Below are 12,342 nucleotides of genomic sequence, written 5' to 3' on the forward strand. Positions count from 1 at the left end.
CCACTCCCTCGGGGGGAGAGCGTGGGCCCAGGGCTGGAGAAGCAGGAGTCCAGCCTGGAGAGGTGGCCGCTGTGGGCTGGGCCTCCTTGCCCTGGGAGCGCAGTTACCAAACCCCCAAATCCCGGGGAGGACAAAGCGGGGCGGGAGGGCGGCCCTTTACCGCAGTTGGCCTCGTCACTGTTGTCTTGGCAGTCGTTGTCCCCGTCACAGATGAAGGCCGGGTTCGTGCAGATGCCCGTCGAGCACTGGAACTGTCCTGGGCGGCACTTGAACTCGGCTGCCGGGAGGGGAGGCTCAGCGTCAGCAGGGCCGGGGGGCGGGCCACTCGGGGCCTCGGGAGTCGGGCGGCCCTGACGCAGGACCCTCTTGCCACCCCACCCGGGCACTCACGACAGTCCGGGGGCTCGTCCGAGTGGTCCCCGCAGTCGTCCTCCGTGTCACACTTCCACCAGAAGGGGATGCACTTGTCGTTCTTGCACACAAACTGGAGGGCAGGTGGGGGCGAGAGGGGTTGGTGGGGGTCTGGGGACCTCGGGAGGCTTTCTTTCGAGGGGCCGGGATGTCTCAAAGAAGCAGGGGGGTCAGGTATCTTGGGGGGAGGTTGAGCTGGATGGGAGGTTGGGGTGTGGTGAGCGCAGGAAGGCCAGGCGAGGGGGCATCTGTGTGGAGGTCGGCGGGGGGAGTCAGGGTTAGGGGGTGGGGTGTTTGTGTGAGGTGACGGGTGTAAAAGTATTGCTGTGGGGAGACAAGAGGTAGGCAAGAAATGCGGGGGTGTTAGCGTGGGAAAACCAGATGTGTGAGGACAGTAGGGCGGGTGCTGGGGTCCCAGGAGGAGTGCAGGTAGTGGTGTGGGAGATCGGGGAACGAGGTATGGGGAGCGGGGTCCGGGGAAGAACCTCACCTGGCTGGCTGTGCAGTTGGACACACAGTTGCGCCCATCGCCGCCCAGGTAGAAGTTGGTGGGACAGGCACACTTGTGGCCGCCCCCGGGGGACAGCAGGCAAAGGTTGCTGCAGCCGCCATTGTTGACCTTGCAGGGGTGGTTGGGCACTGCCGGAGGAAACGTGGTTAGAGGGTGGCGGACTGGCCCAGTGTATGGACCACTGCTCCCTGGGCCGCCGGCCTCTGGCGGGGCGAGGGCAGTGCTCACTGGTAACACGTTTTCTGGTCTTCCAAAGGCTGCCTGGCCCATCTATCCTGGGCAGAGGTGGGATGGGTCCAGACCCTGCTCTTTCAGGAGGGAGCTGAAGCCAGAGATAGGAGAGGACTCTGCTGAGGTCCCAGGATCAGGCTGGACCCGAACCCCACACGCTGCCTCCCCTGTGCTCTCCCCCTCAGCTCTGGCCTGCCTGCCTTCGGGGTCTGGCCTTGGTGGTCTCCACCCAGACCTGCTCTACTGGACGGCCTCAGGGCCTCGCCGCTACAAGGTTCTCGGGCTGGACCCCAGCTGGGCTGTAGCTCCTGAGAGCCGGAACGTAGCCTGTCTACAGGCCTCCGAATCTCCTGGTGTCTGCAGGCGCTGCTTGGTCAGCGCTGGGGGAGGGGTGGCCTGGCAGCCCTGCTGAGACAGTGGGGCCCCGTCCCACCGCAGGGGCCCCTCGTGCCTGGCTCAGCGGGGTCGGCTCTCGGTCCTCGGCCGCTTACCGTCAGGCTGGCGCAGGGCGTGGAAGACGTGCAGGTCCATGGGCCGGTGCAGTGTGCTGATGAGAAGCGTCTTGTTGGTGCCCGTGGTCTTGTGGGCTCTGTTGATGGACTTTGTCTCCCAGTCGGTCCAGTAGACATAGTCCTCGAACAGGGTCAGGGCGAAGATGTGCGGTATGTCCTGGCTCAGCACTGAGGGCGGCGGGGGGCCGGGGGACAGGCCGGGCGGCCGGTCAGCACCGAGTAGTACTGGGCGCCTTCCCTACTGGGCCCTTAACCCCACAGCAGCCCTGTGAGGGGGGCACTAGCCCAGCTCCAGCCCCTGGCCGCACAGCTGGTAAGTGGCAGAGCTGAAACGCAACTCCTGGCCTGTCTGACAACAGGTTCCTGCCCAAATACACTCTACGGTTCCCTGGGAAGGAGTGGGGGCGTCCTGGGTACGCCAGCCCCAGCCCTTCTGCTCCCACCTTCCTCAGGGCCTGTCATCTGAAACTGTGCGTGGGAAGGTGCCGCTCTCTCTCCTTCCCGAGGGAGCTGGTGGTTTCCTCATGCCTGGGCGGATCCAGGGGGCATACCCTGGGGTGCTCTGAACCCCCAGACCCCCGGTGGGTGGTGTCCTCAGACCATGCCCTCTGGCTTTTAAGCCTACTCTTGCCCCAAAGGCCTGATCCCCTGTAGCTTCAGAACCCCCATCCCCACTAGGTCTGCTGTGCCTGGGCAGCCTCACTGGCACACTGACCAACGTGACGATTGGAGCCATCCAGGCTGGCAAACTCAATGTAGTCCTCACGGGCGTCGGCCCAGTAGATGCGCTCGGTGACGTAGTCCAGGGTCAGGCCGTTGGGCCACGTGATCTTGGTGTCCACGATGACACTGCGGCCAGACCCATCCATGCCGATCCGGCCGATCAGTGAGTGGTCCCCCCAGTCTGTCCAGTACAGGTACCTGTCAGGTGGGTGAGCAGTCAGCCCTGAGATATCCAGCAACCAGTCCCACCAGGAGCCTGCAGGGAGGCTGGGCCTGGACGCCCGAGTGTACCAGCTGCCTTCAGAGGCTCCCCCAACCCTCCTCGCCCACGTACCCATTCTGCACGTCCACCACCAGAGCCCTGGGCTCACGGAGGCCAGAGCTGACCAACACCGTGCGATAGGCCCCGTTGAGCTTGGACACTTCGATGGTGTCCCGGCCTTTGTCACACCAGTATAGGTTGCCGCCGACCCAATCCACAGCCAGCCCGTCGGGATTGCTGAGGCCCGTCCTGTGCAGCACCTGCAGGCAGGGGCAGGGAGGAAGGGCCCTGGGTGAGTTGGGGCAGGACCCTCAGCCGCTCTAGGAGCACAGTGGATGGAAAAGGCCCAGCCCCGGGCATGGTGTCAGCCCAGGCTCGAGGATAGGGGTCTCTGGATGAGCGAGACCACAACCCAAGCCCCACAGTGCCTGGGAGCACAGGTTTAAGGGAGGTCAGACAGAAGGGGAACTTACAGCTAATTAGGGAAAGAGAGACAGGAATCTCCTAGACCTCGCTCGCTGGGCTTAGGGGAGAGAGGAGTAAGGACAGGCAGAGTCCTGCGGTGACTCAGTGTGGAGCGGGGAAAAGGAATAATTCAGTGGGGTGGGTGGGAAGAAGGGGAGATGGCCTTGAAGCAGAGAGGGCCCCCTGGGCGGGGGCACGGGCTAACTCTGCGCCCGGCCTCACCTGGACGTTGCTCCCGTTAAGGTGCATCCTTCGGATCATGCTGCCCTGCGTTGTCACGTCTGTCCAGTAAATCATCTGCTCTCGGTAGTCAAAGTCCAAGGCGACAGCGTTGTTGAGGCCCTTGGTTTGGGGGGTGAGCAGAGGGGTGACCGAAGAGTCAGGACGTGGACGGCGGGAGAGGTCAGTGGGGGGATGGCCATGGGCCCGAGTGCGGAGAACGGGGGGCTGTACTGGGTGAGGGACGTAGCTGTGGGTCTGGGGAGGCAGCGGGGTGAGGAGGGCGGGTCTGGCACCTGCTTAAGCAGCGTGTAGTTGGAGCCATCCAGGTTGAGCTTACGCAGGTAGTACCGGTTGGCGAAGATCAGAAACGGCTCCTCGTCTGGAGGCAGAGGAGGGCGGCTCATTCTAGCACCCCCGTCCCCAGCCTGCCTTCAGCCCTGCCGTTCCAGCCCGCCCACCCCAGCCCCGGGCTGCCTGCCAGGGCCAACGGCACACCCTCCAAGCCCCCGTCTCACCAGTCACAGCTTTGCAGCTGTGGGGGTCGCCGCCGCGGGGGGCGTAGCCCTCCACGCACAGACACTTGTAGCTGCCGTGGGTGTTGATGCAGCGCTGGCTGCAGGGGAAGGTGGTGCTGCACTCGTCCACGTCAGCGCACGTCCGGCCGTCGTCCTTCAGGCGGAAGCCGGGGCGGCAGCGGCACTGTGGGCACAGGGAGCCTGGGGTGGGCACGGGCAGGGGTCTGGGCCGCCCCAGGAGCTGCAGGCCTCTCACCTCGAGACCGAGGGTCAGAAGCACCCTCCACCCTGGGCGGCTGGCTGCGCCTCACCGAGGGAAGCAGGCAGCACACCGGCACTGAGCTGGCCCACGCCAGCCGTCGGGCTCTCACCCCCACCCCACCCACTGGCGTGAGTCCCCAGCGACTGCCACGACTCTGCGTCCCGAGGCCGAGGCTCAGGCCTCCTCTCACGTGACCCGCGAGCCTCATCCGACAGCCCATCACCTCTTCCTCCAGCACCTTCTTCGCCTGGCTGCTCTCCGGCCCCCAAGGCTGCCCCTGCTCAGGCTCCGCTGCCGCTCCCCCCTCACCTCACTGCCCTCAGTGTGGCTGACCGCAGGGCTCCGGCCTCGGACCACCCTCGTGTTCGTCTACATTGGCCCGCTTCGGGATCTCATCCAGACTCATGACTTAAATGCCGTCTCTATGGTGACAGCTCCCAGCCTCTCTCTCCTGTCTGGCCTCCCCCTTGGACTGCAGGCCTGCGCATCTGGCGCCTGTTTGACATCTGCGTGCCCCTCCTTCTCTCGTGCCCCTGACCTCATCTGCCAGCAAAGCCTGCTGGCTCTACCTCCCGAACAGATGCAGAACCAACTAAGCAGAGATGTCTGTTGTGCTCAATGCTGGGTCCCCAGTGCCTAGAACACGGCCTGGCAGAATAGGAGCTGAGTTAGCCCTCGTTGGACGGATGAACCGATGAATAAATGAATGAGGGATGGAGGAAGGAGTCCCAGCCAGGCTCCCACCCGGGGCACAGCGCACCTTGAAGCCGATCTTGAGGTCCTCGCAGTCCTGGCTGCAGCCGCTGAGCTTGCGGCTGAGGCACTCGTTGACGTGGCAGCCGCGCTCGTCCGAGCCATCACCGCAGTCGTCCTGCCCGTCGCAAAGCAGCGCCTCGGCCACGCAGCGCCCGCTGCTGCACAGGAACTGCGAGGAGGCGTTGCACTTGTGCTCTGGGGGGACGGAGGTGGCGGGTCAGCCGGGCCCTGGGCCGTCTGGGGGACGGGGCCGGGCCAAGCGTGGGGAGGGAGCCGGGCGCGGGGCCCACCTGGGCTGGTGCAGTGCGGGTTCTTGGGCGCCTCGTCGCTCTGGTCGTGGCAGTCGTTTTCACCATCGCACTCCCACTGGCGGGAGCTCAGGCAGCGCCCGTTGGCGCAGCGGAACTCGCTGGGGCCGCAGGTCGGGTACTCTGCGGTGGGAGGGGGCAGGTGAGGCTGGTGGCCCGTGCGTGGAGGGCGGGGCCCCTCCCACCGCGGCCCCGGGCTCACCACACTCGGGGGACTCGTCCGAGCCGTCGGCGCAGTCCCGGTCGTGGTCGCACATGAAGTGCTTGGGGATGCACTGGCGGTTCTGACACATGAACTCGCGGTCCTCACAGGTGCTGTTGTACACTGCGGACACAGGCGGACACGGCCCCTCAGCCCCCGCCCGCCCAGCTGCTGACTGTCTCCCCACAACCTTCCTGTGGTCTGCGTGGTAGAATGGGCAGAGCGCTGGACGGGGCGTCTGGACACCTGGGCTGTAGACAGGGCTCTGCCACTGACCGCCTGAGTGACCCCCGCGGAAACACTTCCTCCCCTGGACCTCGGTCTCCCCTCCTGCAAAGTGAGACCACGGCCCCACCACTCACAGCAGCCGGCTGTGACGCTCTCGTCAGCGCCGTCAGCACAGTCCTTGTCACCGTCACAGAGCCAGCGCTCGGGGACGCACACGTGGGTGCCCGGGCAGGAGAAGGAGCTGGGGCCGCACGTCTTGCCTTCTGTGGAGGGAACAGGGAGCCACTGAGAGACGCAAGAGTGGAAGGAGCAGGGCCAGGCAGCTGGGGTGACGTGCCCACTTCTGTGCTGTCCCTGGTGGGGTGCGTGGGGGGCCCTGCCCTTCCCGGGGCCACCTCCCCAGCCAGACCCCAGGCCCCTCTCACCACAGTGAGCGGCCTCGTCCGAGCCGTCCCCGCAGTCATCGCTGCCATCACACAGCCACTGCTTGGAGATGCAGCGATGGTTCTGGCACTCAAACTGGGCCTCTGAGCAGAACTTGTCTGGGGCAGTCGGAAGCCACAGTTAGATGGGGGAGAGAGGGCGGGTCACTCAGCTCGGCAGGTAGATGCCAGAGGATGGATGGGAGAGACACCCCCATGGCACCCTCTGTGGGGGGCTCAGCAGGGGCTGGAGAGACGGCCCCCATCTCAGAGCCTGAGGGTCTGGGTTGGGGGCACGGGGTGAAGCCCTGGGTGCCCTTCTCAAAGGAGGGCATTTCCTGCGAAGGAACCAAGAGGTGGGGCCTGGACAGGGTCTCAGTGGCTAAGGCGAAGCCCCAACCCCACAGGTCCTCTGGGTGCCTAGCTCAGGTGAGCGGGTGCTTGCGGTCACTCACTGCAGTGGGTCTCGTCCTCGCCATGTTCACAGTCGTCCTCCTTGTCACACGTCCAGCTCATGGGGATGCAGCGCCCACTAGGGCAGGCGAAGTAGTTCAGGGGGCACCTGGGGCGCTTCACACCTGGGGGCGAGGGAGGCATGAAGGCGCAGCCGCCTCGGGGGTCCGCTGCCCACCGCACACCTGCCCCCTGGTCGGACCTGGGCAGTCGCGCTCGTCACTGTAGTCCCCGCAGTCGTTCGCGCCATCGCACACCCAGCTGGGCGCGTAGCAGAGGGAGGTCCGCTCACAGGGCTGGAAGCGCACGCCCTTCACCCCCAGGCGGAAGTAGCTGCTGCAGTCGGTGGCGCCTGGCGAAGGCGAGGATGAGGGGTGACACCAGGTTCCCTCCAAACACCCTCCCTTAGAGCTGCTGGCCCGTACGGAGCCTTCAAGCGTTTTAGAAAGTTGAACCGTGTTGTTCGGTGGGGGGTGGGGGGTGGTGCTCTGCCCACACTTTCCACTCCCTGCCCCCTCCCTGAGTCTCAGGGAGCCCAGGCCTGGGGCAGACTGGGAGGGGACTGAGGCTGCCACGTGGGCCAGAGGGAAGGCAGAGGAGCCCGGACAGGAGGGCAGGGCACCCGAGGAGGCACCCAGGAAAGGGGCATCACTCACTGCAGTTCATCTCGTCCGAGGCATCCTCACAGTCCACAAACTGGTTGCAGCGACTGGAGTTCCCAATGCAGGTGCCGTCCCGGCAGCGGAATTCGCCCACGCCGCAGGCCGTCTCTAGAAGAGCACCCACCCCGTGCCATCAGGCGGGGTCCTCCCTGGGGGGGCCAGGCAGGCCCAGGCCAGGGCTCCCGGCCCAAAGTGCCTGTCCAGCCCCATCATATAGTGCCCTGAACCAGACTCCTTGGGGCCTGGGGACCAAAGATCAGCAAGTGGGGGGGGCAGGCTTGGGGGCGGTCCGAGGCCCGGCACGGGTCGCACTCACTGTTGCAGGGAATCTCATCAGAACCGTCCCCACAGTCGTCTGCTCCGTTGCACCACAGCATGTTGGACACACAGCGCCCATTGTTGCACTGGCGGAAAGTCTTCTTGCAGCGGCGTGTATCTGCAGAGCGGGGAGCAGGCCACAGTCAGCAGCAGCTACAGGGCAGGGGCTGCCTCTGATGAGACGTCCTGCGTTTGCTCCCTTGACAAACTTGAGGCTTTGCAACGGGCCGGCACGGGGCTCGGCTCGACTCCTTCTCCGGTCGGGGTTGCGGGGGGCGGCTTCTGCTCCTCTCACTCCCACGCCCCGCCCTGCTGAGGCCTGAGGCTGGTGACTCAGGAGGTGGGGCCTGGGGGCGCGGGCGGGGGCTCTGGGGCTGGAGGAGGCTCCTTACTGCAGTAGGACGGCTTCTCGTCAGACTTGTCCTTGCAGTGGGAGACGCCGTCACACGTCAGGCTGAAGTTGATGCACTCGCCATTGGCACACTCGAACTCGTCTTGAGCTCGGCACGAGGAATTCACCGCTGCGGGGGAAGGTGGGGGAGCTTCCTGAGCGGGGCCCTGGGGCTCTGAGTGCCCGTATGCCTCTCCCCCCAGGAACTGAGGCCATCCCGTCGCACCATGATGAAAGGCTTTGTGGGGCTGGGCTGCTGGAGAGTCTGGGAGGAGACGGTCCCCATCTACGCCCAGGGCCCCCCGTCAGTGCCCTCCTCCCTCCTCCCCCTCTCACCCTGGCAGCTGAGGTCATCCTGGAGGATGCGGCCCCCTCGGCAGGAGCAGTTGACATGGCCTTGGTGAGTGAGCAGACACAGGTCCTGGCAGCCCCCGTTGTTGATGCGACAAGGGGAGAGTTCGCCTGAGGCAGGGATGGAGGACAGTGGGCTAAGCGCGTCCTCTGCTGTGCACATGCAGAACGCCCCCCACCCCCAACAGCTTCGCTGAGCTTCCTGGCACCACCTGTGACACGGCGGCTCACAGCTGGGGCGGGGGCTGCCGTGGGAAGGCCGGGTGGGAGCGTTTGGGTGAGCCTGAGGTCATTGAGGATGTGTGTGCTCTTAGGTGGGGTGACTGGGGCTCTGAGCCGTACTCTGGGGAGAGTCAAGCCTAAGGTCGTGTGTGTAGTGGTGGGCACCCCGGGGCATGTGTGAGGAGTGTGTGAGAGGCCGGGACAGCTGCAGATCTGTGTGTGGGACCCTTGGTCGTCAAGCCAGTGTGGGACCGTGTCTGTGCTCGTGCACACAGGGGGTGGAGTAGGCAGCGCCTGGGATGGGTGTGAGATCAGGTTCTGGCGGGTAGGTGTGGTTCTGAGTGGGAGGAATGGCTAGAGCGTGTGCTGGGGGTGTCCAAAGATGTGAATCAGACCAGTTGTGTGTGTGTGCGTGTGCATGTGCGTGTGTGTGTGTGTGTGTGTGTGTGTGTGTACATGCTGGCACAGGGGGCAGGAGAGCAAGGCTGGTGGCAGCGGCCCCACTCACAGCTGTTGGTATCATTGGCCACGGCGATGATGCCCATGGGCTGCTGGGGGATGTCCACGCGCAGCAGCTTCATGTCACTGCCCACGTACTTGTTGGCCCGCTGCACGGCCCGCCGCACCCAGTCGGTCCAGAAGATGTGCTCCCCATACACAGCCAACCCGAAGGGGTGGACGGGCTCTGACTTCAGGATCACCTGGGGAGACAGCATCAGCCCGTCGAAGGGATCACTCTCGCCCCCACCTCCACTCCCTGCAGCTGGCTCCAGGGACCAGGGGCCCGGCTCCTCAGACACAGTCGCAGAAGGGGCAGGATTTGCAGAGACCTGTGATCACTTTCCTCATTTAACTGCTGAGGAAACCAAGCCTGGAAGGCTGAGGATGGCGAAGTGGCAAGGTCAGGGTCTGACTGGGACTCCCCACTGCCCCCTGGCTCTTCCCACCATGTCAGGTGGCCTCCCTTTCTCCTGCTCCGTGCCTGGCAATCTCCTCCCTGGCTGACCGGCAGTACCCCAGCGTCAGCCCCCTCGTGCCGCCCGTCCCGCCTGCCCCGGGGACTCACATAGCGATGGGAGCCGTCATACTCGCACCGCTCGATCTTGTCTAGGGTGGCGTCGGAGAAGTAGAGCTTCTCGGCCCGGTGGTCGATGGCCAGGCCATTGGGGGTGCGGATGTCCTTCTCGATGAGAGTCAGGACGTTGGCTCCTGACAGGGCTGCCCGCATGATGCTGGGGTGCTGCTCGTTCCAATTGGTCCAGAACATCAGGCTGGGAGGAGAGAGGGCCACGGAGATCAGGACTCAAAGCCAGGGAGTCCGCCATGGAGGGACCAGGCCCGGGCGTGCAGACAGCCAGACCCGGGGGTCGGCCAGAGTGTCAGCTAGACACCTGAGGTTGCACCACAGGCAACCTCAGAGCCACCAAGGCCAACACAGCCCCAGTGCCTGGGAAGGGCTGCCACACAGACAGCTTGCATGTGTGTGTGTGTGTGTGTGTGTGTGTGTGTGTGTGTGTGTGTGTGTGTGCACGTGCACCAGTGCTTCTCAGTGTCTGTGAAATGGCCACCTGCGTTTACTGAGACAGCATAGCCAAGTGAGTCAGCCTCTGGGGTTCCATCCCGGCTCCAGCACTGACCATCTAGGAACCTTAGCAAGTTACTTAACCCCTGTGTGCCTCAGTTTCCCACTCTATGAAATGGGAATACTACTACCTGCCCCATAGAGGGGTCTGAGGATTAAACGACAGCTGTGTGTTCTGAGGATTTTCTATTATTTTTTCCTTCATTTCTCTCTTCTCCTGGCATTCAGGAAGCCGTTGAGTGTCTAGTGTGTCCTAGGTCCTGGGGACGCATGGATTCTACCATCAAGTTCCCAAGAGTCGCCTTCTCCGTAATTTAAGGCCTTTGCATATCAGGGATCTGAGCCTCAGCTTTGCCCCTTACTAGCTCTGACCTAAGCATCCCTCTTGGCCCCTCTGAGCCTCGGCTTCCTTTCAGTGAAGGAGGTGGTGGGAACGCCCAGCTATGCCGTGCTTCTCGGGTGGGGGTGGTGGCGAGGCCCCAGAGGCGGGTGTGGAAGACCCCCAGGCTGGTCAAGCACTACACTGGTGTCAGTGTGGTCCTCAGACCACCTGCATTGGATGGCGATTCCTGGGTCTTTGTCCTGGAGATTCACGTGCAGTTAGGGTAGGGTGAGGCCAGGGAACCAGACTTGCCAGCGCTCCCCAGGCCACCCTCATGCAACCTGGACTTTGGAAAGCATTGAGCTACACCAAAGCCAGATCCGCTTTTCAGTTCCCTCACAGGACCTGCCCTCTGCCTCCCAACCCCCAGGCCCCTGTGTCCCTCATCCTTCTGCTGTTCTGGCTATAGAGCTGTCTCGCAGAGCTGCTGGACTTATCTCCTCAAACCTCTCCAGGTCTCACTCTTTTGAACACTCCCCCTCCCCCGTCTCTCCATCCTGCCACTGTGCTCAGGTAGGAAAAGGATGCTTCCCTCCCATTAAGGAGGTGCTGGCTGCTCCTGAGCCCATGAGGATAAAGCCCTGGTTTTAAAGGCCTCATCAGGGGAAGGGGCGGGGTTCTGGTGGCTCCTGGAATCAGGATGGGCGCAGACGGAGGCATCTCCCTCTGGCCTCCACAAGAGAAAACGGGTGTCCCGAGGCAGCTGCTAGAGCCATCTTCCTCCCCATCAGGGCCACCCACACCCTCAGGTACAGCACACTCTGTGCTGGGAAGTGGCTTTCCTCCTATCGTTATAAACTGCCACACGTGGCAGAACAATCCGTGCTGTCACTGTGGATCCCAAGTTTGGTAAAACCACTCCCCGGGAAAGGGCCGTGGGGAATGGTGCGGAGGCTTTCCCGAGGGGCAGGCAGTCAGCACCCAGGGTTGCGGCGACTTTCTAACCGGGCTGGGGGGGGCCGCTGCCCCCTCCGCACGGGCTCCCTCCCATTCCTCCAAAGCGCTCGCTCCTTCTGGCCAAGGGAGGGCCTGTCCCAGACGGTTCGGCTCTTTCTCCTGTGCCCTGCCCGGCTTCAGTTCACCCTGTCGCCTCGCAGACCTGGCTCATGCATTGCCCCTTGAGAATACGTTCCCTGACTTCCAGCCCGGGTCAGGTCCTCGTCACCCACTCGTGGAGCTCCCTGCAGCCTCGTGAGGGCAAGAATCAAATATGCCGGCAAAGGGCTGACACAACCCTGCTCCCCATCGGATCCTCAGCACGTCGCTGGCTCTCAAAACCCATTTGCTGAGTGAAGGACTGAGTCCCCTGAGCTCAGAGCAAAGGAAATTAGTGGGCTCTGAATCAAACGTGAGAGGCAGGCCGGGGGCCCAGAGCACGGCCCCCCCATGGAAGCTCCAGGCTCACGAGGGACGGGCCCGGGGGGCCAGCCCCAGGCAGGTGAAGCCGCCGAGGGTCACAGCGGGGAAGACGGGATCTCCGTCGTGAGCCGCGTACGTGCGGGACAGGACCGAGGCAGGAAGGACCCTCGAGCTGGCTGGCGGTGTCAGGCAGGCCGGCTTTGGGCCGGGCGTGAGTTACATCAGGGTAAGGAATCTAGGTTTGGTGCACTCACTGTTTCTAAGTAGCTGCTTTTGGGTTTTGTTTGTTCCTTAGTTTCCTAGTAAAGCTTTGGGAAAACATTCCAAGCACTGCTAAATCCAGGGGAACAAAGTTTTGCTAGAATGTGGGCCAGCAGTCCTAAGGTGAGGCTGGGGGCTCACCAGAGGCCCACGTGATGGGGCCGGGGGCTGCCCCTGCAGGAGAGCAGAGTGGGTGGAGGCTGGGGGTGTGTACCATGCCGGGGGGTTTCCTCCCAAATTCTCCCTTGGCAACCTTAGCCCAGCCTCCTGGGCTTCCTCAAGCCTGTCCCCCACCAACCCCCCGGCACCCCCCCGCACCCCCAGCCCCAGC

The 12,342-nt window shown here is 63.9% G+C and overlaps 1 protein-coding gene across 1 annotated transcript in view; it reads right to left on the minus strand.

Moving 5' to 3' along the window:
* LRP1 (LDL receptor related protein 1) overlaps window positions 1-12,342 on the minus strand; it is a 78,909-nt gene that overhangs the window by 11,663 nt on the left and 54,904 nt on the right. The window contains exons 43-64 of the mRNA XM_079936706.1: window positions 9,494-9,698; window positions 8,936-9,128; window positions 8,191-8,316; window positions 7,856-7,984; window positions 7,462-7,581; window positions 7,140-7,253; window positions 6,686-6,835; window positions 6,486-6,608; window positions 6,034-6,150; window positions 5,743-5,871; window positions 5,381-5,503; window positions 5,161-5,301; window positions 4,875-5,065; window positions 3,853-4,036; window positions 3,631-3,716; window positions 3,338-3,457; window positions 2,723-2,910; window positions 2,381-2,586; window positions 1,645-1,833; window positions 902-1,050; window positions 391-484; window positions 161-277 (exon numbers count right to left, since the gene is read on the minus strand). Coding sequence (XP_079792832.1) covers window positions 161-277; window positions 391-484; window positions 902-1,050; window positions 1,645-1,833; window positions 2,381-2,586; window positions 2,723-2,910; window positions 3,338-3,457; window positions 3,631-3,716; window positions 3,853-4,036; window positions 4,875-5,065; window positions 5,161-5,301; window positions 5,381-5,503; window positions 5,743-5,871; window positions 6,034-6,150; window positions 6,486-6,608; window positions 6,686-6,835; window positions 7,140-7,253; window positions 7,462-7,581; window positions 7,856-7,984; window positions 8,191-8,316; window positions 8,936-9,128; window positions 9,494-9,698 — 3,194 coding nt within the window. The remainder of the gene's footprint in view (window positions 1-160; window positions 278-390; window positions 485-901; window positions 1,051-1,644; window positions 1,834-2,380; window positions 2,587-2,722; window positions 2,911-3,337; window positions 3,458-3,630; window positions 3,717-3,852; window positions 4,037-4,874; window positions 5,066-5,160; window positions 5,302-5,380; window positions 5,504-5,742; window positions 5,872-6,033; window positions 6,151-6,485; window positions 6,609-6,685; window positions 6,836-7,139; window positions 7,254-7,461; window positions 7,582-7,855; window positions 7,985-8,190; window positions 8,317-8,935; window positions 9,129-9,493; window positions 9,699-12,342) is intronic.

The sequence above is a fragment of the Stenella coeruleoalba genome (assembly GCF_951394435.1).
Source record: "Stenella coeruleoalba genome assembly, chromosome: 11".
Classification (NCBI taxonomy): domain Eukaryota; kingdom Metazoa; phylum Chordata; class Mammalia; order Artiodactyla; family Delphinidae; genus Stenella; species Stenella coeruleoalba.